We start from the raw sequence: 24,246 nt of genomic DNA, 5'->3' as shown, positions 1-24,246 counted from the left end.
TTTTATATTAGCTTATTTATTTTCTGTTAAAGAAAATTACTGAGCATCCTGGCTTTCTTCAATGGATTCAAATATAACCAATAACATGTATAGTGAAAAACACTTTGTGCCAAATTGTTTGCTTTGTGTAATGCAGTCCTGCAAATGTGTGTTATATCTAAATAGGCTTTTTTTTTTTTTTTTTTTTAAACGCACCATCACAGTCCACAAGCTACAATTACCAAATGGGGAGTAGTATCTTTTACTTTTTCACTATTACTAAACACCACAACATCAGACACTCGGGGATTCAACTAGCCTGCAAAAACATTACAAACAGAACAGAAAACTAAAGGACACTGTAATGTACATGAAATTTGATTTATTTTGAATATTTACAAACAAAAAGCATTTTATTTGCATTCGAAATAGCCCATTCTCCACTGTGTTGTGGCCCTCCTGTCAGAGCTGGACTCCTCTCTCTTTGAAGAGTTCCTCTAGCTTCTTCTCCAGAGCCAAGTTGGTTCCTTTCAGGCAATTCACCACCTCAAAGGCCCACAGGAAATACTCCTGCACTCGCTCAGCTGTCCAACCTGCCAAGCACATTCAGAAACATAACTGAACAACGTTTGTTATGTTGTCTTTTGCACTTCTGCCAAATAAATAAAGTGTTCCAAAGCATTTCATCCTCTTCATTTTTAATTTTAATTTTTTTATTTTTTTATTTTTACACAGCATCCCATTTATTGTAGGAAACAGCACTGTGTCCAGAGACGTACTGACCAACAGGAGTGCAGCGGTTCAGATCCCTCAGGTTGTACAGTTTATCAGCCAGTTTAACCAGCTTGGCCTGTTGGCTGCAGTGAGGTGCGTGTTCCACCTGTAGACGCTTCCTCTCCTGCTTGGGCAGGCTCTTGTCATCCGTCACCTCCTGAACAATGCGAGCCACAGTTACACCAAATTTAGCTTCCAGCTCTGCGGGGGTGGTGTCGGTGTCTTCGACTGTGTCATGAAGCAGGGCGGCCTGCAGGGCAGGAGGAAGCACACAGGATTACTGATGCGAGAATGCATGCACGTGACTGTGACTAACAGGTAACAACTGATAACTCACCTGCAAAACCTCGATATCTGTGACGCCCCCTTCGTGGCTGAGGATTCTCGCTACTCCTTAAAAGCACACACAGAGAGCTGTGAGTAAACAAGACTGTAAACAAGAACCTTCACTGTTTCCAGACTGCTAAGAGAAGTCACTTATAGAACAAGAAAACTCATTTATAATCAGACATTTCCTCTCTGAAGAGCTCCTCCAGCACTTTAAGTTTCTACATTCAGTAAAAGGACTAGATGTTACAGTCCCTGATAATGCATTGCTTTAAATGGAGAGAATCTTGAGGGATGGCTGTTATGAGGAAAGCCCAGAAACTTTGCCAGCAGCACACATCGTTATTCCTCAACTTTAGGTCTTTTACCAACGCTAATCTGCCATTTTTAATTCCTTGGTTAGGTTTAGGGATTAGAGATCTGATCTACATTTTCATATTAAAATTTGGGACACATCGTCAGTAGTGGACCTTGGATTCATCGGGTGTTTTGGCCATTATCACTAGACACCCTCATCCAAGGAGGCCCTGCCAGGGTTGATTCAGCCCTGGAGTGTGTCACTGGTTTATGTTAACATTGTTATTTCTCTTCTTCTTTCTTCTGTTTAGGTTTCTATGGTTTATTTTTCTATCTAATCATTGCAACTAAAAACTAATACTTACCTCTTTAGCATTTATGGAGCCTCACTTCTTCAAAGGGATAGAAAAGGTGATAGAGAGAAGTAAGACAAAAGGGACAAGACAGGAGTGAGCAGAGAGGAGAGCCGGAAGGGGGGGGCGCCTGATCTGGCTTCCCACACCTCCCCGCCGGATCGGGCTGTACACTCTACCTCCCCACTATAACATAGCTCATAGGTCTCATTTGTAAGTAGGAAAATAAAACTCAAACAGAACAAGCAGACGAACCATCAGAAACTTCCTTTACACACAGGGACACAAGGAGGGAGCTTAATCACTGGCTGCCCATCTATGGTGCTCCTTGCTAACACCACGATAAACAAATCCACTGAACTGTCGTTTCAAAAGATATTTTGAAACAATCACTAGCTCCTCTTTTGCATAATAAAGCAGAATGTCTGAAGAAATGTAAAAATACGAATTTGGGGGGAAAAGGTAAAAAAAAAAAAATAAAAGCAAAGACAATATAATAAAAATCGATACATGGAAATTAGATTTGAGGGAAAATAATTTATGTTTTTCAGTATTATTTTTGGTGCGTTCCTTTATCCTTTCAAAGTTTGTCCCTTTAAGTCCCCCACAGCTCTAGTGGTCTGGAGCCCTGACAGGAAAAGCACTGCCAAGTGCTATCATTAGCTCAGCAAAGAAAAACGGAGCAGTGAGTAGTGGAGGAGATATTAGGTTCGTTGCAATCTGCGGCATTACCACTAGATGCCGCTAAATCCCCCGCACACAAAAAACCATTAGTTTTGTACCCCTGAACAAAAAAACAGATCAATCGACCTCCACCTCCCTGTGAGACTATACACTATACAAATTTAAAGTCGAAAAATAACGTATCGCTATTACACGGCAGGGTATTATCACTAGAATCAAATCAAATAAAGGTAAATAAAGGTTTTGCAGAAACATCGTTTCTGCAAAACTATTTGTTGCCATAAAATGGTAAACATATAATGTTAGTGATATAGCTGTAGTAGGCGAGTAAACCCTGATAACTTGACTGGTTAGTTCTAATATACCGCTCCTTTCGGCGACTCCCTTGTTGACAAGGTGTCGCCGCAGCAGATACTGTTATATAATGTCCACTATAAACATAATTAAGTTTGATAACTGGGTTTTAATTCAATCTCCTCCTTCCACGGCTTCCGGTATCGTATCAGTTAAACATCAGAAACTTTTTTTTCTTTTTCTTTTAAAGATAAGAGTGAGAAACTTCACGGGTTTACGTACAGGCAGTGAATGCATCATACTACCGTAAAAACACACCTACCTATGGGGTGATTTATATACGGCGTTCTCTCTGGATCTTTACGTCGCTGGTTGCGGTGTTTCTCTGCGGCAAATTGAACAGTTTCTAACAACAAAGCTGCGTCTGAGTTCATGGTGTAAAAATCACGTCCTGTCAGGTCAGTGACAAAAAAAACGCGTTATTAGGTTATTTAATTTTCAACGTCTTTCGAGCAAGTGTAGCGGTCCGTTGGTATTATGATCCGGGGGGAAACAACTGTTCGTGGGATCATTCCACTTATTTAGCTACGGAAGCAGGTAGCTGCTAACTTAAGATAAAGCGTTATGTTTCAAAAGACATAAACGGTCAAATTTCTGGCATTAATTTTATATTTCGAGGGAGAATTTTACAAAGTACTGTCAGCGTATTCGATTATATCAGCATTTATATGATGAATGTGTTTTTAGCTTTGAAGCTAAGCCAGCAGTGAGGATAATCACAGCACAGATCTCTGTCTTATATGTTTCTGCTGGTTTTTGTATCTCCATTATTAAACATTATATTTGTATATGAGTTATTTATTTATTTTCTTTGTTTATGCCAGTCGTGGATGCCTGAGTGTTGTCCGGTCTCCGTCGTGTGTCCAGCATGGCTCACAGTGCCAGGAGAGACTCCCCGGAGCTCCCCGACTTCTCCATCCTCAAGAGGCTGGCCAGAGATCAGCTCATCTACCTGCTGGAACAGGTAGGAGCACGTCACAGCTCCTGCCGAAGACATACACATCAGTAATATGACTGGCATGTATAGCATGGATATGGCACTGTTCTTCTTTTTTTGTTTTTTTATTATTATACTTTATCATTTGACTGCACACCCATTCACGACACGTCACCACAGACTCATCAAACATCCTGAGCAGCGTCCGGTAGATGTTGAAGGACCTCAGTGATGTCAGAAAATAGAGACTGCTTTGGCCTTCTATGTTTTTAATGAAGTCTACTGTATTTCTTGTTTGTTTTATAGAATTATAAATTGTGTTTATGGAGATAACAACAAGCAGTTTCACTGGCAGTGGCTTTTAAAAGTGCCCACCAGCTAATGGAGTGAATTCTGCTGCAGAATCATGTCTATTTCTAAGGTTGCAGCGATTCACTTGAGATTTTTTGTTGAGAAATATTCCCATGTGCTGAACTATACTGTCTTAACATGAAAATTGTCCCCACCAAACTACAGTTTACTTTTGCCTTAGGACTCAGTTTTACAGTTTAATTTCATTTAATTAGGCAAAAATGAACATTGTCAGAATCAGTGGAGAAAGTGTAGAAGCTGTGTGCAGACTAAGCCATGCACGCATTAGTTTGTGATGTACTTCCAACTCGGTGAAGACAAAACAAGCGATGCTTTTTGTGTTGTGAAGAGCAGATTGTCCTACAAGCCGTTCTCTTGTGTCACAGCTGCCCGGGAAGAAGGACCTGTTCATTGAGGCAGACTTGATGAGCCCGCTGGATCGTATTGCAAATGTATCAACACTAAAGGTGAACTGCATCAGCTGCTGCTCTCCTGCCTGTTCTGATCTCTTCAGGATTACTGCACTTTCAGCAGGTCTTTAAAAGCTTTTTGTCCCCCCCCCCCAATTTTCTTTCAGCAACATGAAGTGGACAAACTCTACAAAGTGGAACACAAACCTGTTATCAGCACCTCAGATCAGTGAGCCTGCACCTTCATACCTTACAGAATTGTACCCACACACCTGACGCGCCCACCTGACAATGTGGCGTTGCTCTTTTTCCAGGCTCTGTTTCCTGATCCGTCCAAGAATACAAACTGTGAAATGGATATGTGGTAAACGGAGATTCTTTTTATTTATCTCTTGTCTTGATGGTTTTTTTTATAAAGTCTTTTGGGTAAAATGGATGAAACTGAAGCAAAGTGACATCTGCATTTTTGTTGCAGATGTAGTGAACACAGACAAGGTACCTGGAAAATCCCGAAGATACAAGATCATCTTTACCCCTCAGAAGGTATTTCTCTTTCTTGTCTTGTGTCCGTGCTGTACTTGTAATGCTTCGAGTGCTTGATACTGACCTGCTGACCCTTCTTTGTGTTACCAGTTCTATGCGTGTGAGGCCGTGCTGGAGGAGCAGGGGATCTTTGGCGGTAGGCATCTTTCTCTTTTTGCAGGAATGACGAGTGTGAGTGAGGAGAAGTGTAAAAGCTGTTTTTGCCTTTCCTGTAGATGTGTCCATAGACGAGTGGCCTTTCTACCTGCTTCCTCTTGATGATGACATCATCAGTCTGGAGCTGCCAGAATTCTTTCAAGACAACTTCCTGGTTAGTAGAGGCCAATTCCTTGTCTAAATCCTTTTCTAGTCAGTGTTTTAGTCATCATTTGTTAATGTGAAGAGGTTCTGCAGCAGTACACAGACTAATGAGTGAACACGAGCAGCTAATGAGCTAGCTGTTTCCCCTAAATGATGAAAAGAAAAGAAAAGAAATATTGGCCTCACATGCTCGTTGGATGCATGCATGACTTGTTGCTCTGCATCAGTGTTTGATTCAGTTTTAGACGTTTGAATAAAACGTTATAGACTCAGTCTGAAATCTGAAGTTCGTTGTGTTTTTACTGTTCCACGTGGTTTACAGACACCTTGACATCCAAACATGTTTTTGTGAGAAACACAGAGCTGCTCGTACCGTTGTCCAGATGTGTCACAGTTTTTGTCCTCGAGCTTTAGTTTTGAGTTTTCGTCGTTTCTTTCCTTAATTTCCTCATTTCTGAAGCCAACCGCACAAAGGAAGTCTGGGCATTGTAGTGTTACTAATGTGTTAATAATCATAGTGAAACAAATCATCACATTTGAGCTGTTCATTGCTGAATTTATAAGCCCGTAGTTGAATCAGAAGTGTAACTACAAAATCTCTGATGCATCCTGTATTTTTCCAGGCTGGAGACCAGCGCTGGGTGAGGACCGCCGGCAGTGCTCTCCACCTCCTGTACTCCCTGTACGGCCCATTCTCAAAGGTCTACGGGATTGGGCGCTGCTCAAAGGTGCTGTAAGATTAGAGACCAGAAGCTAGTCTGATACAAACTAGTTTAACTTTTTCACGTCCAGTTTGTCCGTCACCTGCTTTGGTCTGTTGCTGATGGTAATTCTGTGTGATCCCAGATGGCGTACGAGTCGTGGAGGGAGCAGGTTGAAGAGGGAGAACAAAAAGCTCGTCAGGCTGAAATTGGGAATGTTTTCCTTATTGACAGAGGTGAGGAGGCGCAGTGATCTCAGAGGACGATGGGCCGTGCCGTTCCCGTTCTAATGTCGTCGTTATCATTGCAGATGTGGACTTTGTTACTCCTCTGTGCTCACAAGTTGTCTACGAAGGACTTGTTGATGACATCTTTAGAATCAAATGTGGTAGGTGTCAGTAAATCGAATCCACTCACACGTTCACTTTATGCCTGGAAGAAACACGTCACCTCTGACCTCTTGAGCAGAGCATTTCGCCCTCACATTCTTAGCTCTTTTGAAGCCACGCTGCTGGTTGTGGTGTTTCTTTTAAAAAATATCCATATGTTGTGTGATCATTCCAACTGTTGTGCAGGATGTGTGGAGTTTGGACCTGATGTTACCGCCTCTGACAAAAGTGTGAAAGTGATGCTGAACTCTCACGATAAGGTAAGGCTCGTCTTAGTCTGCGGTCGGCTGCACTTTGCTAATTGTCGTGATTCTAATAGAAAAGTGTGTCTAATATTTTGTAGGTGTTCAGTGAAATCAGAAATGAGCATTTCTCCAACGTCTTTGGTTTTCTCAGTCAGAAAGCCAGGAATCTGCAGACTGCATATGACGTGAGTGAATGTTGATACTGCTTAGCAATCATTGCACCCGTGGCTCGATTTGAAGAGTCTTTGTACGGCACAACCTTGAAAAATGGCATTTATATTTGCACTGGTGCGTTACGTGTTTATTACCTCGTGGTCGTGTTTTATGTGCGATGCCAGCCAATAGAAACTAATAAAATGCTCCTGCGTCTGCGCTCTCTGTTTAGGTCAGCAAACATTTTTGTCCCTCTAGTTTTTCCTCTTTCTCTGTACGTTCCAGTAGTTTCAGTGATCTCGCTCCAGGAATTTGCTGGGGTGACGTTTGTGAGTCTTTATCTTGACACTTTGATGCTATAATTGTTATTGTCTCAAAAACTACAACAAAAAAGTATCTGGAAATTGTCCGGATGATCTGATGGTGCTGAACCCCTCGCAGTAGTGTTGGGCTGCGTTGATGCGATGTGTAGTTACATTTAGTTACATAGTTACATAGTGTCAGGTTACCCTGCAGTGTTTCAGTGGGGTAATTATGACGTAGCTGAAGCATTAGTGACCAGTAAGGATAACAGCTAACACCTTTTTTCTGGTTTTCTTTAATAACTCTACAGAAACGTCGGGGCATGGACATAAAGCAGATGAAGACGTTTGTGTCAGAGGAGCTGAAAGGGTTGAAGCAGGAACATCGACTGCTGAGCCTGCGTGAGTGTTACAGTATCCTACCGCTGACTCCGAGCCATATCTGCATGGCTGCGTTGCTGAAGAGCATTTTCTCTTCCAGACATTGGTGCCAGCGAGTCGATAATGAAGAAGAAAACAAAGCAGGACTTTCAGGAGCTGCTGAAGACAGAACACTGTAAGAATCCTCCGCTCTGCTCTTTGTTCCAATCACGTTTCATTTAACCTCCTTAATTTCTCTTTGATATTTGGGCATATTGGGACCCGATGAATGTAAAAACAAAGAATTACCAGATATTTTCTTTACCTGATTTTTGTTTCTAAGAAAAATGAGAGCCACATATGAGGATATTCATTTCGATCGAACACTAGCAGTATAATGTCCTCATAAGTGGATATCACTTTTGTAGTGCAAAATTGTCTATTTTGGTCTAAATAACCCAAAATGTGATGCCCACACATGTGGACGCCAGGTCCTAGGAGGTTAAGGGACTTTAACGCCTTAAAGCACAAAACAAGCTCCATGTTTGTTGGTTTCATACGTGTGTGCAAGAACATGAAAGCTCTCCAAAGACTTTGCTGACCGATGAGTCTCATGTTTTCAGTACTTTAAATGAACTAGAGATGATCCCATTTGAGAAGGGTGTAACTTGGGTTATCTTTTTTTATTACTACAATTTACAGATGCCCCCTAAATGCATCACAAGCAGGCAGTCATAAACCCAGCAAAGGTCACTGAAGCAGCAACATTATCTCCCTGGGTTACGACGGGGACTGGTGACGATGTGATGCCTAAAACTGCTGCATTGTTTTCTGTGTGCCCTGTTTCCAAGACTGGGAGAAGAACAGTAAGATCAGTGTTAAGAGTGGGATTATAAGCAGTGACAGTTTAGACTTGGACCATAGTTAAGTTAGGTTTATGGTAGTTTTTAGCACTTAAATGTGAGGCTTGAGAATGCCATACAACCATAAATCTATTTCCTTAAACACTTATCCAGTTTAGGGCCACAGGAGGGCGGAGCCTATCCTGTCACAGGGCAAGAGGGAGAGCACACTCCCTGGACAGATTCCTAGTCCAGTGCAGGGCCTACCACACAGACAGACAACCATTAATACTCACAGTCACACCTGTGGCCACGTCTCTGTGAGCTGCCAGAATAACCTAAGAGAACAAACTCCACATAGAAACATTTACTGTGAGACAACAGTGCCTGGCTTGAAGTGCACTGATGTGGAATAAAGTCCTGCAGAGATGGGTAAACAAACACACCTGTGTTCCTGTGTGTGCTCCTGTCTCCATGCTGCACGTTAAGTGGTTCAGTTCATTTTGTGTGTGTCCGCTACTAAAAGTTGTCAAAGATAATAGTTTGTAGTGTTTTAACCCCAGGAGCAGCAAATCTTGTTTCCTTGTGCTTTCCCAGTATTACTGGAAGGATTTGAAATCCGTGAATGCATTTCTTACATAGAGGAGCACATCAACAGACAGGTGAGTGTTCTTAAAAGAGTTCAGCAATAAGCGCACTGCCAAAAAGTCTGAATGACTCTTTTTCTCCTTTCTAGGTGTCCATGATAGAAAGTCTGCGGCTGCTTTGTCTGCTGTCTATCACAGAAAACGGTGAATCATCCTTCACTGATTCGTCACAGACTGTTGTCTTTCCTGTTTACAACTATTGTGATGCTGTTTTCCTGCAGGACTGCTGCCAAAAGACTACCGCTCATTGAAAGCACAGTATTTGCAGGTGAGGTACAACAAATCTCTCAGAGTATTTTTGTTGTGGGAGACAGAGATGGGCAGTACACGTTACAAGTAACGCGTTACTGTAATCCGATTACTTTTTTCAAGTAACGAGTAAAGTAAGGGATTCCTATTGCAAAAATGGTAATTAGATTACTGTTACTTTCCCGTAGGAACGCTGCGTTACTAAAACCGTGATTTTTTTTAATTTTTTTTTTTTTGCGAGAATGTCTCATGACAGTGACGTAAGCGAGTGCGACGTTCGTGGTAACAGCTGTGTGCAGATCAACAATGGATAATATATCGAGTGCGGGAGAGAGTATGAGCGTGCAGCGTTTAAAGCGTGGAAGTACTGACCTTACTTTGAGTTTGATTCCATAAAAAGTGACAAAAACATTAGTGTCCGCTGTGCGTGGGAAGAAAACTTCTTTTTACAGCGAAAAAACCCTAAACGTCCGAGCAAGCACCGAGTAGCTGCCACGTAATGGGAAATTCACAGAGAAACTCGTGGATTCTTCCACTGACCGCTGCTGAAAATAGAGCAACAGGACCGCTGAGTCTTTGATTTTATTTATTTTCTGCTGTGTTTTACTTGCATCTATTTGAAGGAGTGAGTGTAAACACAAAAAATATTTTATTTTATGTGCAGGAATGTGTAGAAAATACATTTAAATGTTAAACAAATTTCTTCCAGTCAGAGAATGCTGCATATAATTAAATTTTTGCTTGATGCATAAAGTTAAAAGATTAAAACTAATAAAACAAGTTTTAAAAAGAGACTTTTCCATTTGATTACATTTTATATGATAGATTATGTAGAAAAAGTAGAATTGGGCTGAAAGATCTATCACTTTATCACCTCTTCAGGTTGTAAATCGTGTTTTTAAAAAGTAACTAAGTAACTAATTTGAAAATAAGTAATCAGTAAAGTAACAGGATTACCTTGGGGGGAAGTAATCAGTAGTTAGTTACTGATCACTTTTTTCAAGTAATTTGTGGTAGAAGTACAAAAGCTTTTAGTGTCAGCATTTTTGTACCTTTGCTTGAAATGGTATTTTCTGCTGTTTATTTTTATTTATTTTTTAATGCTATTTTCTGTTCATGTTTGCTCAAAAAAGATTCAAGTATACAAACAGCATGTAGGCTGATACTGGCCGTAAGGGATTTGTGCCAGAAAACACTCCTATCTGTCATTTTTGGAGCTCTTGGTGAATAAAAGTCCAATCTGTTTGTTGGAAGACCAGAGCGCCGAGGAGAAACCCGTCTGAGACAGAGAAAATCAGGCTGACAGCAGAACTTCTCACAAAGCAGCTGCACAGTTATAACACAGTTTCTACACATCTTATTGTATATTTTATTATATCTTATTGTATATTTATTTTATTTTATTCTACTGTATATAGTATTTTATTTTATTCTATTCTGTACAGCTGTGTACTGTATTTATTCTTATTGTATTCTAATTTTTGCCTCATAACTTTTGCACTGTCCACTTCCTGCTGTGACAAAACAAATTTCCCACGTGTGGGACTAATAAAGGTTATCTTATCTTATCTTATCTTATCTTATCTTATCTTATCTTATCTTATCTTATCTTATCTTATCTTACATTTGCCTGTTAAATAGCAAACACACACACACTTCTTTCTTTGCTTTGTGTGTGTTTTGTGCAGCTCAAATATGCCTGTAACCATCTCAGTCACCCTGTAATGTCTTCAAACAAAACAACCTTCACATTTCATCAAATGCAGCATTGTGTCAATGATTGTCTTGGAAAGAGCGGCTGCTTTCTCAAATGATGTTTGTATCTTTGTAACCTGAGATGACAATGAAATGTATTTTTTAAACAAAGACTCACAAATATCTGATTGTAAAAGAATCTGAGTTCAGCTTAAATCATCACTAAATTTTTCATTTATTCGTTGTGAGCTTTCACTTAATTTAACAGTCTGGCCCCGTGGGGAAAATAATAATACAGCCTATCCCTACACTGGAGCATGAAATGTAAATCAGTCTGTAGCTGAACAAAGATCATTTCCTCCTCTTAGAGTAATGCTTTGGAGAACGTGCAGCGTCCAGCTGTTTGGGGACATCACAGGCTTTTGTCACAGATCTGATCAGGCAGCCTGTAGTGGCAGATTGCTCTTTGCTGCCAGCCTTGGCTTGTTAAGTGTGTGCTCATTTTGATAAAGAGCCATGGGTCCAATGCCTGACATTTTTCTCTGTCTGACCTCATCAGAGCTATGGAGTGGATCACCTGCTCACATTTTCCAACCTGAGGCAGCTTGGGCTGCTGGTCGAGCAACAGCCGGGAGAGACGCTCACTGTAATGGAGAGCAAAGTGGGCAAACTGGTTAATGATAAAACTGCAGGTGACAGTGGCTTCTCAGCGCAGTTTTAGCCTTCTCCACTTACAGGAAACCCTGCATTGCTCTGTGCATCAAGACACACGTGCTGTTTGACTTTTCTTCTTCTTCTTTGTTTCCAGGAAAACTGACAGATGCCTTTTCCTCTCTGGCAAAGAAGAGCAATTTCAGAGCCTTGAGCAGAAAACTTAACTTGGTAAATTATTGTTTAGGTGAACATCTTTGGTTAGTTGTATTTGTGGACTCTACAAGAACAACTTTGTATGGTTCACGGTTCAAAATAAACCTTATCTATGGTGTACTGAGCCTTGGTGAAGCACTGTGTTCATCCTGCTTGGAAAAAAGGCTTTTAAAAAAATCTCCTCTCCTTGTAAAACATCCCTCTCTTTAATCTTTTTTCTGATTGGTTGGCCCAAACAGAGAAACGAGTTTTAAGTTGGGATGACCATATTAGCAGTGTCCTCTCAGTGACATCAGACAGAGCCACAAGTAAAAAAAAAAAAATCACTGTTTACTTCTTTCACATAGGCTGACCTCATGGTTTGACACTTTTAATGAGCATCTGCAATCATAACACTATATATGACACAAAACAGTAACATATATTCTCTTTAATTAACTTTATTTAGTTTAAAAAAAATACAGCACATACTTTTCCTAAAGGCATTTTGTTTTTCATTTCTGATTGTGTCAAATGGTAACGTGCTCATCATATTTTGCATCAAGGTGCCAAAGACGGATGAAGAATATGACCTGCGTGTCCCTCGAGACATGGCTTATATCTTCAGTGGTGCCTACATCCCTCTGAGCTGCAAACTCATCGAACAAGTAAGTCAACCAGGACACATTCAGTCTGTGGATATGATGGGGGGGCAGCCATGGTAACTTTAAAATAAAATTCTATTCCCGGTATGTATTGCATAGGTGCTGGAGCGAGACGGTTGGACGGGGCTTGAAGAAGTCACCAGGCTGCTAAATGGTCATGAATTTGCAGTTACAGGTTAGTTCAATGGCAGGTATAATGGATCCGTTTGAGGCTAATGCTAAAACAGAAAAGGAGACTGTTGTAACAGACGTCTAACAGATTTGATCACTGTTCTCCTTCTCTGATCAGGGAGCAGCGGAGTGGATTCAAGGGGAAAGAACGACACTCAGCGTATCATACTGGTCATGTTTCTTGGTGGATGCACCTACTCTGAGATTTCGGCCCTTCGGTTCCTCGGCAGAGAGAAAGGTAAACATTGTGATGGGGTGTAGGGCCACTTAAGCAAAAATAAAAAATGTGAAAAACATCTTCTGAAATGGGAGATGTATTTTTTATTGTATTGTTGAAAAGCAGAAAATAACAACCGTTTCTATTTTTTTCTCTCAGGTTATAAATTCATTGTGGTTACAACTGCAATTACAAACAGTTCCAGACTCCTGGAGGCTTTGCTGGACAACCACGTATGAAGCCTGGCAGCACTTCATTATGGACAGAACTGCTGAGGAGCCGCTATGCATTCCTCCAACACTGGCATTAAAGATAAAGAAATGCTTCATTCTGGTCTGTTTCTGGTGACGCGAGAACTGTAAAGATGTGTAAAGTGAATAAACGTTTCTTAACATCTTCGTTGGTTTCTATGTAGTCGCGTTTACCGGCTGCCCGGCTCTGCTGTGAGTTCATCAGTTTAAAATTAACTGCAGTTTCTTCTGTTCTACTACGTGACGTCAGCGCACCGCCCGTGCGATCGTTGCGTTTGTTTTTTCGACGACGTGCAGTTCATTGCATGCAATGGGTAGAAGAAACCCTGGCGGCCCGATGTGGTGTAACAAAACGAGCGCACTGGCAGCACGGGCCAATCGGAGAGCGGGACGCTGCGAGTCGCGTATTTTGAACTGTGTACAAACGGACTGGGCGCAGGAGAGAGGCGGCCGTCTGAGGCTTGACTTTTCCACAGGTGTTTTAAACGGTTTTTACCTGTAATTGTAACGGGCTCTGGAATTTAACGATGAGGAAAAGGTATGTTTAAGTCTCCTTGTTTCTCGCAGTGGAGTCAGTGTTTGTAAACTATATATTGGGCTCTTAGCAGCTTACTGTTAGCTAATGTCAAAGGCAGTTCGTAATTGATGTGTGCGTGTTCCACAAAAATCCTGTTGTTATAATGTTACGAACGGCTGGATTATCGATAGCTTGTGAATCCTGTATTAATAAACGACGGTGTCTCCTGCGTTTGTTTTTAGCGAGGTACTCGCAGCGGAGGCTGTGTCGTGCCTGAATAAAGCGCTGTGCCACCTGAAGGACATTTGGGAGGAGATCGGCATCCCGGAGGACCAGAGACTACAGAGAACTAATGTAGTCAAAAGTCACATAAAGGTGAGACCATTTCACATGTAACCGTATGTGTAACCTCTGATCACTGCTGATGTGTCAGTGACTCAAATGCGCCTGCTGGATTGTGACCGGGTTTAAGTTTTAGGCTAGTGGTGTTTCACGGAGTCTGGGTCCTATCATGATGTAGGATGGTGCAGGGTGCTTTGGGTGAGTGTAAATCTGAATGACAGCAATAAAGAAGGATGGGATTGATGCTTGCATTCATTATGAGCGAAACGAGACTGGAGACATTCAAAGAATCCGGAAAATCTGCAACAGCAAAGGTAGTGGGAGAAGGTAAACCTCCCGGGGGAGGGGCTTTTTAAAGCCTTGTGTTTGGGCAAAGTCATCACACCTGTGAGCAGTTTGTCATCAGATTGTAGTTTTTCTGTTCGAATTATCTGTTGTTTACATGCTGCTCAGTTTGATCTTCGGTGGATAAAAACGGTCACACTTAATGAATCATCCATTTGCAGAACAGAAGAGTGCAACATGAGACCTCTTAAGAAACATGAGTGCATTCCTTTAAAAGAAATGTAAATTGTGTGTTTGTTTGTTTGTTTGTTTTTAAACACTTCGTGAACTCTGTAGACGTTACGTGTGCATCACTGTGGCAAAAAGAAAAACCTGTCTCTTACATCTTTGTGGAACAGCTGTGCTCTTTGTCAATGACAAGTTCTCTGTGATGTTCACCCTTTGCTATCTCATGCTCTTTTTTTGACTTGCTGACATCAGGGGAGTTTGGACAACCCTAATTTAGACAACGCTTCAAAATATCTGCCTGAACAAGTACTCAGAAATATTTCAATATGACTGTAGAGTGGCAAGGCTTGTTACTAAGAGATCTTTGGCAGTGGAAAATATTTACAGCTCTGATGATATTAATACCTCAGCCGGTCGCAGCAGATGGCTTTTACACTGCAGCTGCAGCCACTAGAGCGCAGGGCGCATCACCTCTGCCTGTTCGGTCAGCAACATCAGTTTGTTGCTGATCTGACTACAAAGTAAAGCGTCTCCTTCATTATGCTGTGGTAACATTTAATGTTTCACTGTTATGTGTGCAGCACTAACCTTAGAAATAAACAGCAGCACTGAGAGTTTATTTCACTGCTCTGTGTGCTGCATCGTCAGGTTGCTGCAGCATCCATTGCTTGATCTTTTGCAACACTTACATTTTACTGTTTATTTTTTCAGATTCTTTATAGAAGATCATTTTGTCATCATCTGATTGGAGTAGACATGCAGCTCATTTTGTGTGGGAGAGGAGTCATGTGACCCATGAAACACAACATTTTATGAGTTTGTTCAGAGTTGAAAGCTCCGCTTCGGAAAGAAAGCTGATAGCCACTGTAGTGATGCCTATTATAGTCTAAAAACTACAATAGAGTTAAAGTTATCTGCAGATCAGATGCATCTGGAAGTAAATATATTTCTGTGCTATTGACATGAAGTTTTCACCAGAAGTCAGTAACAACCTGTCCAATCCACACATGCAAAGAATTCAAAGCCAAGGAAAGTCATGACACCAGCAGAAGTGCATCAGGACTGAAAGCAATTTTTGCCACTCAGTGCAAATTAATATCAGCTGATTCAGTCCCAACTAGAATTGGTGATTGTTCAAAATTTATTTTATCCCCCTTATTTCAGTAGAAACATCAGAACTAATATCTAAACAGATACCATAGTTTGGGTAAGTTGTTGCTATCCTAATGTGCATTTTAAAACGAAGAACTGTGCTAGCTCTTTGGTTTACCTTTACAAGGAGCAGTATGCTAACCACCAAAGTCTTTGTTGCCGATTATATCTGGATTTCATGAACTGAAATGGAAATTGAAATGACTGTTTCCTAAATAATTACAGGAAGCGTGATTATTTAGGTGCGTGATCAGCTGTTGAAGAGAATTTTGATATTTACACTAAACTCCTGTTTGATTTGCTGCGTTTCTCCAACAGAATTTATTAGACATGATGATTCAAGAAGAGGAATCTCTGAAAAAGAGGCTCATCCTTAGCCTTCAGACATGCAAAACAGAAATGGAGAAACTCTGCTTGGAGCTTCAGCTGCCCGTGTTCGAGGTAACAGCGCGTTTCCATCTCAACGTGTTTAACTGGAAACTGAATCAAACATTTAATTACACGTCATCGAGCATCTTCCTTGGCAAATGACTGATTATATCATTGATATTCAACAAGCCTAACCTGCTTCCTCCTTTTGCTGTAAAACCATTTCTAACTTCATGCCTGTCAGTCACTGTAGTTACCAGCTGATGTCTTTAATGACAATTTAGTGACTTTAAAAAAAAAACAAAAAAACTTTTTGCTGTTAAATTTGTTTGCATATTAAGGAAGAGGCTGGCATCAGCATGCTCCAGCAAGAGAAGAACATCCGCACACAGGCGGAGGCCCTGATAAAGGAGAAGGCTCGGCGGATGCAGCAGCTGAAGGCTCTGCTGGAGCAGGACCAGGACCTGTGCGACGTCCTGTGCTCCGTGCCGTACGGCATCGCTCCCGACTCCGTCCCCTCACTGGAAACACTGGACAACTTCCACCAGCACATCGCCAACCAGAACGAAGAGAGGGTAGGACCTCATAGTTCAAACCACACCTCTAACAGAACATTAATGTGGCTGCATGAAGAGAAACTGTGGGATGAACACTGCTACAAGCAGGAGAGATGTCACTGGACAGGCTGAGATCAGTCTGGGTGCAGCACTGTTTGATGAGCAGGTTTTGTTTCTTCCTCTTTGTTACGTCACATTTTGACTGCTTCATGTTTCCAGGTGAAGCGACACGCTGAGTTCACGGAGCTCAAAAAGCAGATCATTTTATACATGGAGGAGCTGGACCGTGTCCCCGAAACCAGCTTTGAGAAGGACGTGGTCTGTGAGGATGAGGACTCTTTTTGCCTCTCTAGAGACAACATTACATCACTCAAACTGCTTCTTTGCCAGGTGAGCAGAATCTTTTTCTTTTTTTGCATAAATCGTCATTTCAGCCCAACCTGTTGAGTTGCTAACTGATGCTGTGTTGATCTTGCAGCTTGAGGAACACAAGGCAGAGAACGAGGCCATGTGTGAGAGTCACAGAGAGAAGATCCAGCAGCTGTGGGACAGACTGCAGGTTCCACAGGAGGAAAGGGAGGCTTTCAGCCAACACATGGTCACGTCCAAGAAGAGGAATTTGGACGCGGTGAGAAGATGCTGCAGATTATTTTTCCTGTTCTTTGTGGACAGCTGTGAGTTCCAGTTCTGTGGCTGCTGTTTTTCCGTGTTGTTTGATCTTTATTTGTCCTCCTCAGTTACAAACAGAAGTCCAGCGTCTCGAGGAGCTCAAACTGCAGAACATCCGCAATGTCATAGATGCCATCCGCTCTGAGATCGCTGTCTTCTGGGAGAAGTGCTTCCTCAGCACAGACCAGCGGCAGGCTTTCACACCATATTTTAGTGGTGGGTTTTCTTGTTTGTCACACATTCTTTTCGCCTTTTGTTCAGTTTTTTAAACTGAAGCTGACTGATTGTTTTAGAGGACTTTACTGAAGATCTGTTAAGTCTGCACGATGCTGAGATCCAGCGCTTGAAGCAGCATTATGAGGATCACAAAGAGCTTTTTGAAGGGGTTCAGCAGTGGGAGCAAAGCTGGAGACTCTTCCTGGAGCTGGCGGTGAGTTTGACAGGAAGCTACGTCCATGTATAACACTGACACAAAATTAGGTTGTTTTATGTCTACTGAAACATTTGAATTATAGTTAGATCATGGACACGATGTGTAGACTCAGCTTTCATTCTAGAGTCTCTGACGTGTTTAGGAGCTGAAGCTCCTCCACGTTTTTTTTTTTTGTTTTGTTTTGTTTTTTTAAAGGGACCATGGGCAGGTGTGTGCGATTCCTCCGTTATATCATTATTAATTAAGCAGATAAAAAGCCTGCAGTTTGAGGTGCGGTGCTTGCATTTGGAAGATTTTGCTGTAAACAGACCACATTGGTCAAAGGAGCGCTCCATGCAGGTGAAACGATCCATCCTTAAGCTGTGAAGAAAAAAAACATCCATCCAAGAAATTACTGCAATATTAGGAGCGGCAAAATCTACAGTTTGGTGCAAGAAAGAAAGAAAGCTGTGGGGAACTCAGCAACACAAAGACCTGGATGTCCACAGACATCAATGTGATCGCAGAATCATTTCCATGGTGATGAGAAATTCTTCACAAAGTGAATAACACTCTCCAGGAGGAAGGTAGGAGGTAGGCTTATCAGTATCCAAGTCTACCATAAAGAGAAGACTGCATGAAAGTAAATGCAGAGGGTTCATTGCAAGGTGCAAAAAAGAAGTCATCTCAAAAAGCCAGCACAGATCTGGACAAACAGATGAAACCGACATCAACCTCTACCTGAATGGAAGGTGTGGAACAGCTGATGATCCAAAGCACACCACATCATCGGTGACACACGGCGTCATGGACTGAAGCACAGGGACACAGGAGCAGCTGAATGAACTCTGAGGTGTTCAGAGACTGTCTGCTCAAATCCAGCTAAATGCAGTCAGATTGATTAGCCGGTGTTTCATAATACAGATGGACCACAAGCCAGAACATACAGCCAAAGCAAGCCAGCAGTTTATTAATGCAAAGAAGAGGAATATTCTTTATTGGCCAAGTAAGTCAGCTGATCTTAACCCAACTGAGCGTTTTACTTGTTGAAGACTAAACTTCACAAACAAACAGGAAGTGAAACGCGCTGCAGCAAAGGCCTGGCAGAGCTTTAAAAAGGAGGAAACCAGCATCTGGGGATGTTCAAGACTTCAGGCTGTCAAAGCCAGCAAACAGTTTACAAGCAACTATTAGTTTGTCCAATGACCTTTGAGCCCCTGAAATGAAGGGGTTGTGTTAAAATGCTTTATTTGGTCACATTTTTATCCAGTCTTTTTGTTCAACCCACTGAATTTAAGCTGAAAGTCTGCACTTGATCTGCATCTGAGTCGTTTCATTTAAAATTCACTGTGGTGATGTACAGAACCAACATTAGAAACAAGTTGTCTCAAAATATTTATGGACCTCTGTATGTGCTGTGACTGGTCTTAAATCTCACTCAGATAATTGTTTTTAATTATAAATCTGTTATACAGATTATGAACATGTGTGGCAGGAAAAGTTCATACAAATAAAACATGAATATCCATGTTTCATCACTTTAAATGAACATTTCTGAATTCATTTGGAAACATTTGTCACTCCCTTAATGAACATGTTCTATTTGGTAATGCTGCTTCCAGGTCCATCTCCATTTCTTTCACTTTCTTTCTTTTCTTCAGAAAAAAGCAACAGATCCATCGAGGTTCACTAACAGAGGAGGAAATCTTCTCAAAGAGGAGAAACAGAGATCTGACCTGCTTAAAAGCCTGCCAAAGGTAAAGAGCAAAGCCACCTCTTTCCTGAGCTGATAATATCCTGTAGCATTAATCACGTGTGTGTGCGCGCGTCTTTCCTTTTTAAAGATTGAAAAGAGATTAAAAGCCCAGATCGACACGTGGGAACAGGAGCAGGGTCGAGACTTTCAAGTAAACGGCCAGAAGTTTCTGCAGTACGTGGAGGAGCAGTGGGAGCTGCACCGAATAGAGAAGGAGAAGGAGAAGCTGGAGAGGGTAAGAGTGTGTTTGTATTAAAAGCTTACCCACGGTGTTTGCTAAGGGTGCTGATGATTTGTCTTTCCACAATCTCTGCAGCACATTAAGAAAAGCAAACAAACGGAGGAGGACATGTTGTATGGAACCGCAGTACGAACCCCAACCAAGCGCAGGTTCCTGGGCACCGCCACCCCAAATAAATCACAAAAGATGGTAAATGTCAGCTTGTAGTCGGGGTTTTGATTCTTGCTGTAATTAAGCCGCCGTCTCTGCAGTACTGACCCTGCTTCGTCTCTCTTATCAGGGTAATGCGACCTCCAGCATCTCTAGTGGCACCTCTAACAGCACAATGCGCTCTGTCTATGGTGGGACTGTCTGCCGCTCGCCGGCGCCGCGCCCTCCCCTCTCAGCAAACAAGGTTGGCTTGATTTTTGGGAAACTTGTTCACATCGAAAGCATGCTCACTGATATTTGAGCCTCGGACGTAAAATATGTTCGATGTTTTTCCTGGTTTGTCTTTGGAGTCAGTTAAACACAAAGTGGTCAAATTGATCCATCAGCTCGATATAGACACCAATTGCCTAACTTATTATAACCTGTCTATTTTACTGCTTCATGCTAAAATGTACCATAGTTGCATCGTGTTGTGCGACTGTTATATTTTACTTATCAGCAGAGCATGCCTATAAATGCTTCAGGACGTTTACACGTGTTGTCTTATTTTTCGTCTCAGTGGTGCAGAAACCTTTCATAATTTAAAAATATTCTGTTTGAATGAATTAAAGTACAAACAGTGTATTTATCAGTGCTTTGGGGAATTGAGTGAGTTGGTGTAAAGAAGCAACAACTCTGTATTTCTCTGATGTGACTCTGTCCTCCTCCATCAGACCCTGGCAGTGCGGACACCGGGGGGCTGTAAACCCCCCCACCCGAGACTGCAGGGATGCAACAAAGAGAATGAGGCCCAGCTGAAGGGCAGCAGCCCTCTGAGGGGTGCGTTGCTGACTCCTGCTAGTCCACAGCGTAACTTCAGCATAGCCTCTGTTGCCAGCACATATTCAGAGTTTGTGGTAATTTAACACTTTTGTCTCTGCATGTCTTTATTATTTTGGTCCCTCTGTTTCTGTGCAATAACATTTTAAGGCATAAAGTCAAGGATGAAGTACACGATAATGCTTATGCTGTACATTTGTATTTTAGAGGGACTTGGTCAGCACTGAATCTGTTCAATCAAGGTGTGTTTAAAGTCCTGAAACTTTGCATAATCCTAACTAATTGCCTTAATCTGCTCTAACTGCATGCTTCAAACCAAAGACAGAAATCACCTTAAAGATAAAATTAGCAATTAACTTTCTTAAACGTGATGGCACAGATTTATGGGTAGCATAGATTAACAGTGGGTTACTCAGACACTGTGTTAATTTACTAATCGTTGATATAGTGGATGTGAATCAAGGCTTCTGAGCCCTCTGTATCAGGTTTCTTTGCGCTGCATGTCATAGACTGGGAACCTCCTTAGTGTGGAGCTGTGGGGTCTACATTAGTGACTGTGAGCGCAGGAGCTCCCGTCCATCTCCTGTTCAACTTTTCTGCTTATCGGATCAGAAGAGATTTGGCTCGAAGGAGCTGAAACACATTGTCCAACTGAGGGGCTCCACGAAGAGCAGTGTGACATGAATAAAGATTTATTTTAGACTGTAAATAATCCAAAGCTGTTTTGAGTTTACTTTATTTCATCAAGTCTTCACTGTGACAGCACAAGCAAACTAAACAAATCCACAATCATGACCCTGTCCACAGAGGAAGCACGTACATGTGAGAGCAGCTAGCTGAGCTCATACTAACAGCTAAACGAGGCTCTCTTTGGGCTTCTGTGATTGGCTTTTGCTGCCATCGTCACTGAAGGTTCTCCAAAATGTCACCATTAACCGTTGTTGGGTGTGCTGACATGTCAGCGACGGCTAATGCAAGTTCAGTGTTTAGACACCTTTATTCATCTGCACTGCTGTTGCTGCTAGCACTACTTAGATGAGCAGCACTTTAATATCTGTGTGATTGTCTGATTTACACTAACAGTGTGTGTCTTGTCTTCTCCAACGGCCCGCACACGTATGTGACGTCACGCTCACGCCTGCTCGTTTTTCCACAGCGAGACCTGTCCAAGGCCTCTGACGCCAAGATCCAGCACGGCATCCTGAACTCCACCACCACCAACCTTTGACCTCTCCGCTCTGATTGGTTAAAGTTGAGGTCTCGTTCAACAAGTGTCACTACCTTTCACAGCGATCTGCTTGTCCATGTAAATGAAGGCATTAATATATTATGTGTTAAATGTTTGAGAGCAAAGGCCTGAGGAAGCTTTTTGATGTTTGCCTGTCACTGAGAACAGTCAAACCAACACTACTTTGGCTGTATAATTTTACAGTTATTCTAATAGTATTGTCCATATCTTATACTGCACATTGTTGTTTTTTAGAGAAAAAGTTGAATAAGAAGTTTAGCTTTATAAAGTTATGCAATCTGGAGCTGCAGGCCATATATGTATGACTGTATTGCACTTTGTTTAGAAAATATATTGCTGCGATTAGTGTAATTTCACACAGACTCACACTGTTCCCTCGGTCTTTTTTTTTTTTTTTTTTTCCTTTTCCTAAATGTTTCTGTATATGTCTCTATGCTGTTTGTGTTTTTTAAGCTAATTCATAAAGATTTCAGGCTGTCAGGACTTTAAAGCCCCTTTTTGGACATGAAAAGGTTTCAGTGACACATTTTTCATGGCTTCATTCAGACAAACCCTCTATAGCAGGGGTGGGCAACTCCAGGCTTCGAGGGCCGGTGTCCCTGCAGGTTTTAGATGTGTCCTTGAACCAACACAGCTGATTTAAATGGCTAAATTAGCTCCTGCAGTTCTCCAGAGGCCTGGTAACGAGCTAATCATGTGATTCAGGTGTGTTGACCCAAGGTGAGATCTAAAACCTGCAAGACACCGGCCCTCAAGGCCTGGAATTGCCCACCCCTGCTCTATAGTAACAGCTGTGTTACACCATGTTTGCCTACATGCGTGACACCGTCACGTCTCTGGTGACGTGCAACTGAACTTTTGAATGTTTGGTTTTCTCCACTATTCTCATTAACAGAGCAAACTAAGGATTAGCACGTGTGCAGGCGTAAGTCTTTGTGCGCTTCAGTTTCAGGCTTGTGTCATGTTCAGATCTGCACATATGGGTCTATCCTGGTAAAGTTGCCGTGATGACTCCTGCTGAAAAATGCTGCCATCAGATTATGAGAAAAGGAATGAGTGTCTGAGAGGGGCTTTAGGTTACATGTTTGAAATCACAGAAACGTCATATCACGGCTGATTTTGGAAGCAAGAAAAATAAATGAATACATTTTTCACTCAAAGACAACAAAGAAACTGGTTGGGGAAAAAAAGGCTGCCCTCTAACATTTTGTGGAGCCCATTTGGAGATTATTTTTGAAAACATATCAAGACACACAAACCCCAAAGTTTTCAGAGGGTTCTCACAGGTTTAGCCAGTGTGTAGCACAAACATGTTTGACATCAGAGGCTCTGGTTGGGTCGTATGGAACGCCAGGACTGACATAATGAATTAATTAAACACACCATTAAATACACTCAACAAAAATATAAACGCAACACCTTTGTTACTGCTCCCATTCCCCATGGGATGGACGTAGAGACCTAAAATTCATTCCAGATACACAATATAACCATCCCTCCCAAACAGTGGTCACAAATCAGTCCAAATGTGTGGTAGTGGGCACATCTGCTATATTGAGATAATCCATCCCACCTCACAGGTGTGCCACATCAGGATGCTGATCTGACATCATGAGTAGTGCACAGGTGTACCTCAGACTGCCCACAACAAAAGGCCACCCTGGAATGTGCAGTTTTGTCTCACAGCAAAATGCCACAGATGCCACAAGCAATGAGGGAGCGTGCAATTGGCATGCTGACAGCAGGAATGTCAACCAGATCTGTCGCCCGTGCATTGAATGTTCATTTCTCAACCATAAGCCGTCTCCACAGGCGTTTCAGAGAATATGGCAGCACATCCAACCGGCCTCACAACCGCAGACCTCGTGTAACCACACCAGCCCAGGACCTGCAGGTTCACCTCCAAGATCGTCTGAGACCAGCCACCCAGACAGCTGCTGGAACAATTGGTTTGCACAACCAAACAATTTCTGCACAAACTGTCAGAAACCGTCTCAGGGACGCTCAACTGCATGCCCGTCGTCCTCATCGGGGTCTTGACCTGACTCCAGCTTGTCGCCGTAACAGACTTGTGTGGGCAAATGCTCACATTCGATGGCGTCTGGCACGTTGGAGAGGTGTGCGCTTCACGGATGAATCATGGTTCACATTGTTCAGGGCAGATGGCAGCTGAGAATGTCCCAGTTCTTGCATGGCCAGCATACTCACCGGACATGTCACCCATTGAGCATGTTCGGGATGTGCTTGACCGGCGTATACGACAGCGTGTACCCACGAATATCCAACAACCTCGCACAGCCATTGAAGTGGAGTGGACCAACATTCCACAGGCCACAATTGACAATCTGATAGACTCCATGCAACGATGTGTTGCACTGCATGAGGCAAATGGTGGTCACACCAGATACTGACCGGTTCTGGGTCCCCAGATCCCCAATAGCGCAAAAAACTGCACATT

The 24,246-nt window shown here is 42.2% G+C and overlaps 3 protein-coding genes across 8 annotated transcripts; 2 read left to right on the top strand and 1 right to left on the bottom strand.

The window, feature by feature from the left end:
• Window positions 1-344: 344 nt before the first annotated feature.
• Window positions 345-3,266, bottom strand: hddc3 (HD domain containing 3). Its single transcript, XM_085276900.1, has 4 exons — window positions 3,031-3,266; window positions 1,091-1,146; window positions 763-1,003; window positions 345-572 (listed from the first exon to the last, which is right to left on the bottom strand). Exons 1-4 carry the CDS (start codon window positions 3,140-3,142, stop codon window positions 442-444), a joined length of 540 nt encoding a protein of 179 aa, XP_085133026.1. The 5' UTR covers window positions 3,143-3,266; the 3' UTR covers window positions 345-441.
• vps33b (VPS33B late endosome and lysosome associated) lies at window positions 3,026-13,177 on the top strand. Of its 2 annotated transcripts, none has more exons than XM_085276831.1 (24): window positions 3,026-3,166; window positions 3,593-3,732; window positions 4,443-4,523; window positions 4,634-4,695; window positions 4,781-4,830; window positions 4,942-5,009; window positions 5,100-5,145; window positions 5,225-5,319; window positions 5,933-6,037; window positions 6,156-6,246; window positions 6,321-6,398; window positions 6,586-6,659; window positions 6,743-6,829; window positions 7,411-7,501; window positions 7,581-7,655; window positions 8,899-8,963; window positions 9,038-9,092; window positions 9,170-9,216; window positions 11,452-11,584; window positions 11,701-11,774; window positions 12,305-12,406; window positions 12,503-12,578; window positions 12,693-12,812; window positions 12,951-13,177. In XM_085276831.1, the coding sequence occupies exons 2-24, from the start codon at window positions 3,637-3,639 to the stop codon at window positions 13,028-13,030; spliced, it is 1,851 nt and encodes a 616-aa protein (XP_085132957.1). In that variant the 5' UTR covers window positions 3,026-3,166; window positions 3,593-3,636; the 3' UTR covers window positions 13,031-13,177. The 2 variants fall into 2 exon arrangements, with proteins under 2 accessions (XP_085132957.1, XP_085132965.1); XM_085276839.1 differs by lacking the exon at window positions 3,026-3,166 and adding an exon at window positions 3,203-3,305.
• A 254-nt stretch (window positions 13,178-13,431) lies between these two features.
• Window positions 13,432-22,228, top strand: prc1b (protein regulator of cytokinesis 1b). Of its 5 annotated transcripts, none has more exons than XM_085276818.1 (15): window positions 13,432-13,580; window positions 13,802-13,934; window positions 15,885-16,007; window positions 16,277-16,510; window positions 16,712-16,882; window positions 16,971-17,120; window positions 17,230-17,377; window positions 17,455-17,591; window positions 19,235-19,330; window positions 19,418-19,564; window positions 19,646-19,759; window positions 19,851-19,964; window positions 20,434-20,539; window positions 20,747-20,781; window positions 21,696-22,228. In XM_085276818.1, exons 1-14 carry the CDS (start codon window positions 13,570-13,572, stop codon window positions 20,764-20,766), a joined length of 1,704 nt encoding a protein of 567 aa, XP_085132944.1. In that variant the 5' UTR covers window positions 13,432-13,569; the 3' UTR covers window positions 20,767-20,781; window positions 21,696-22,228. The 5 variants fall into 5 exon arrangements, with proteins under 5 accessions (XP_085132944.1, XP_085132919.1, XP_085132913.1 ...); XM_085276793.1 differs by having other exon boundaries at window positions 20,434-20,616; XM_085276787.1 differs by lacking the exon at window positions 21,696-22,228 and adding an exon at window positions 21,049-21,589 and having other exon boundaries at window positions 20,434-20,616.
• Window positions 22,229-24,246: the final 2,018 nt, after the last annotated feature.

This window comes from Mchenga conophoros, linkage group LG1, assembly GCF_057382185.1.
Source record: "Mchenga conophoros isolate Kocher_MC1m ecotype Shallow Benthic linkage group LG1, M_conophoros_male_GT1.1, whole genome shotgun sequence".
Taxonomy (NCBI): domain Eukaryota; kingdom Metazoa; phylum Chordata; class Actinopteri; order Cichliformes; family Cichlidae; genus Mchenga; species Mchenga conophoros.
The sequence above is the reverse complement of the archived record's forward strand: the minus strand, read 5'-3'. Positions and strand labels throughout refer to the sequence as shown.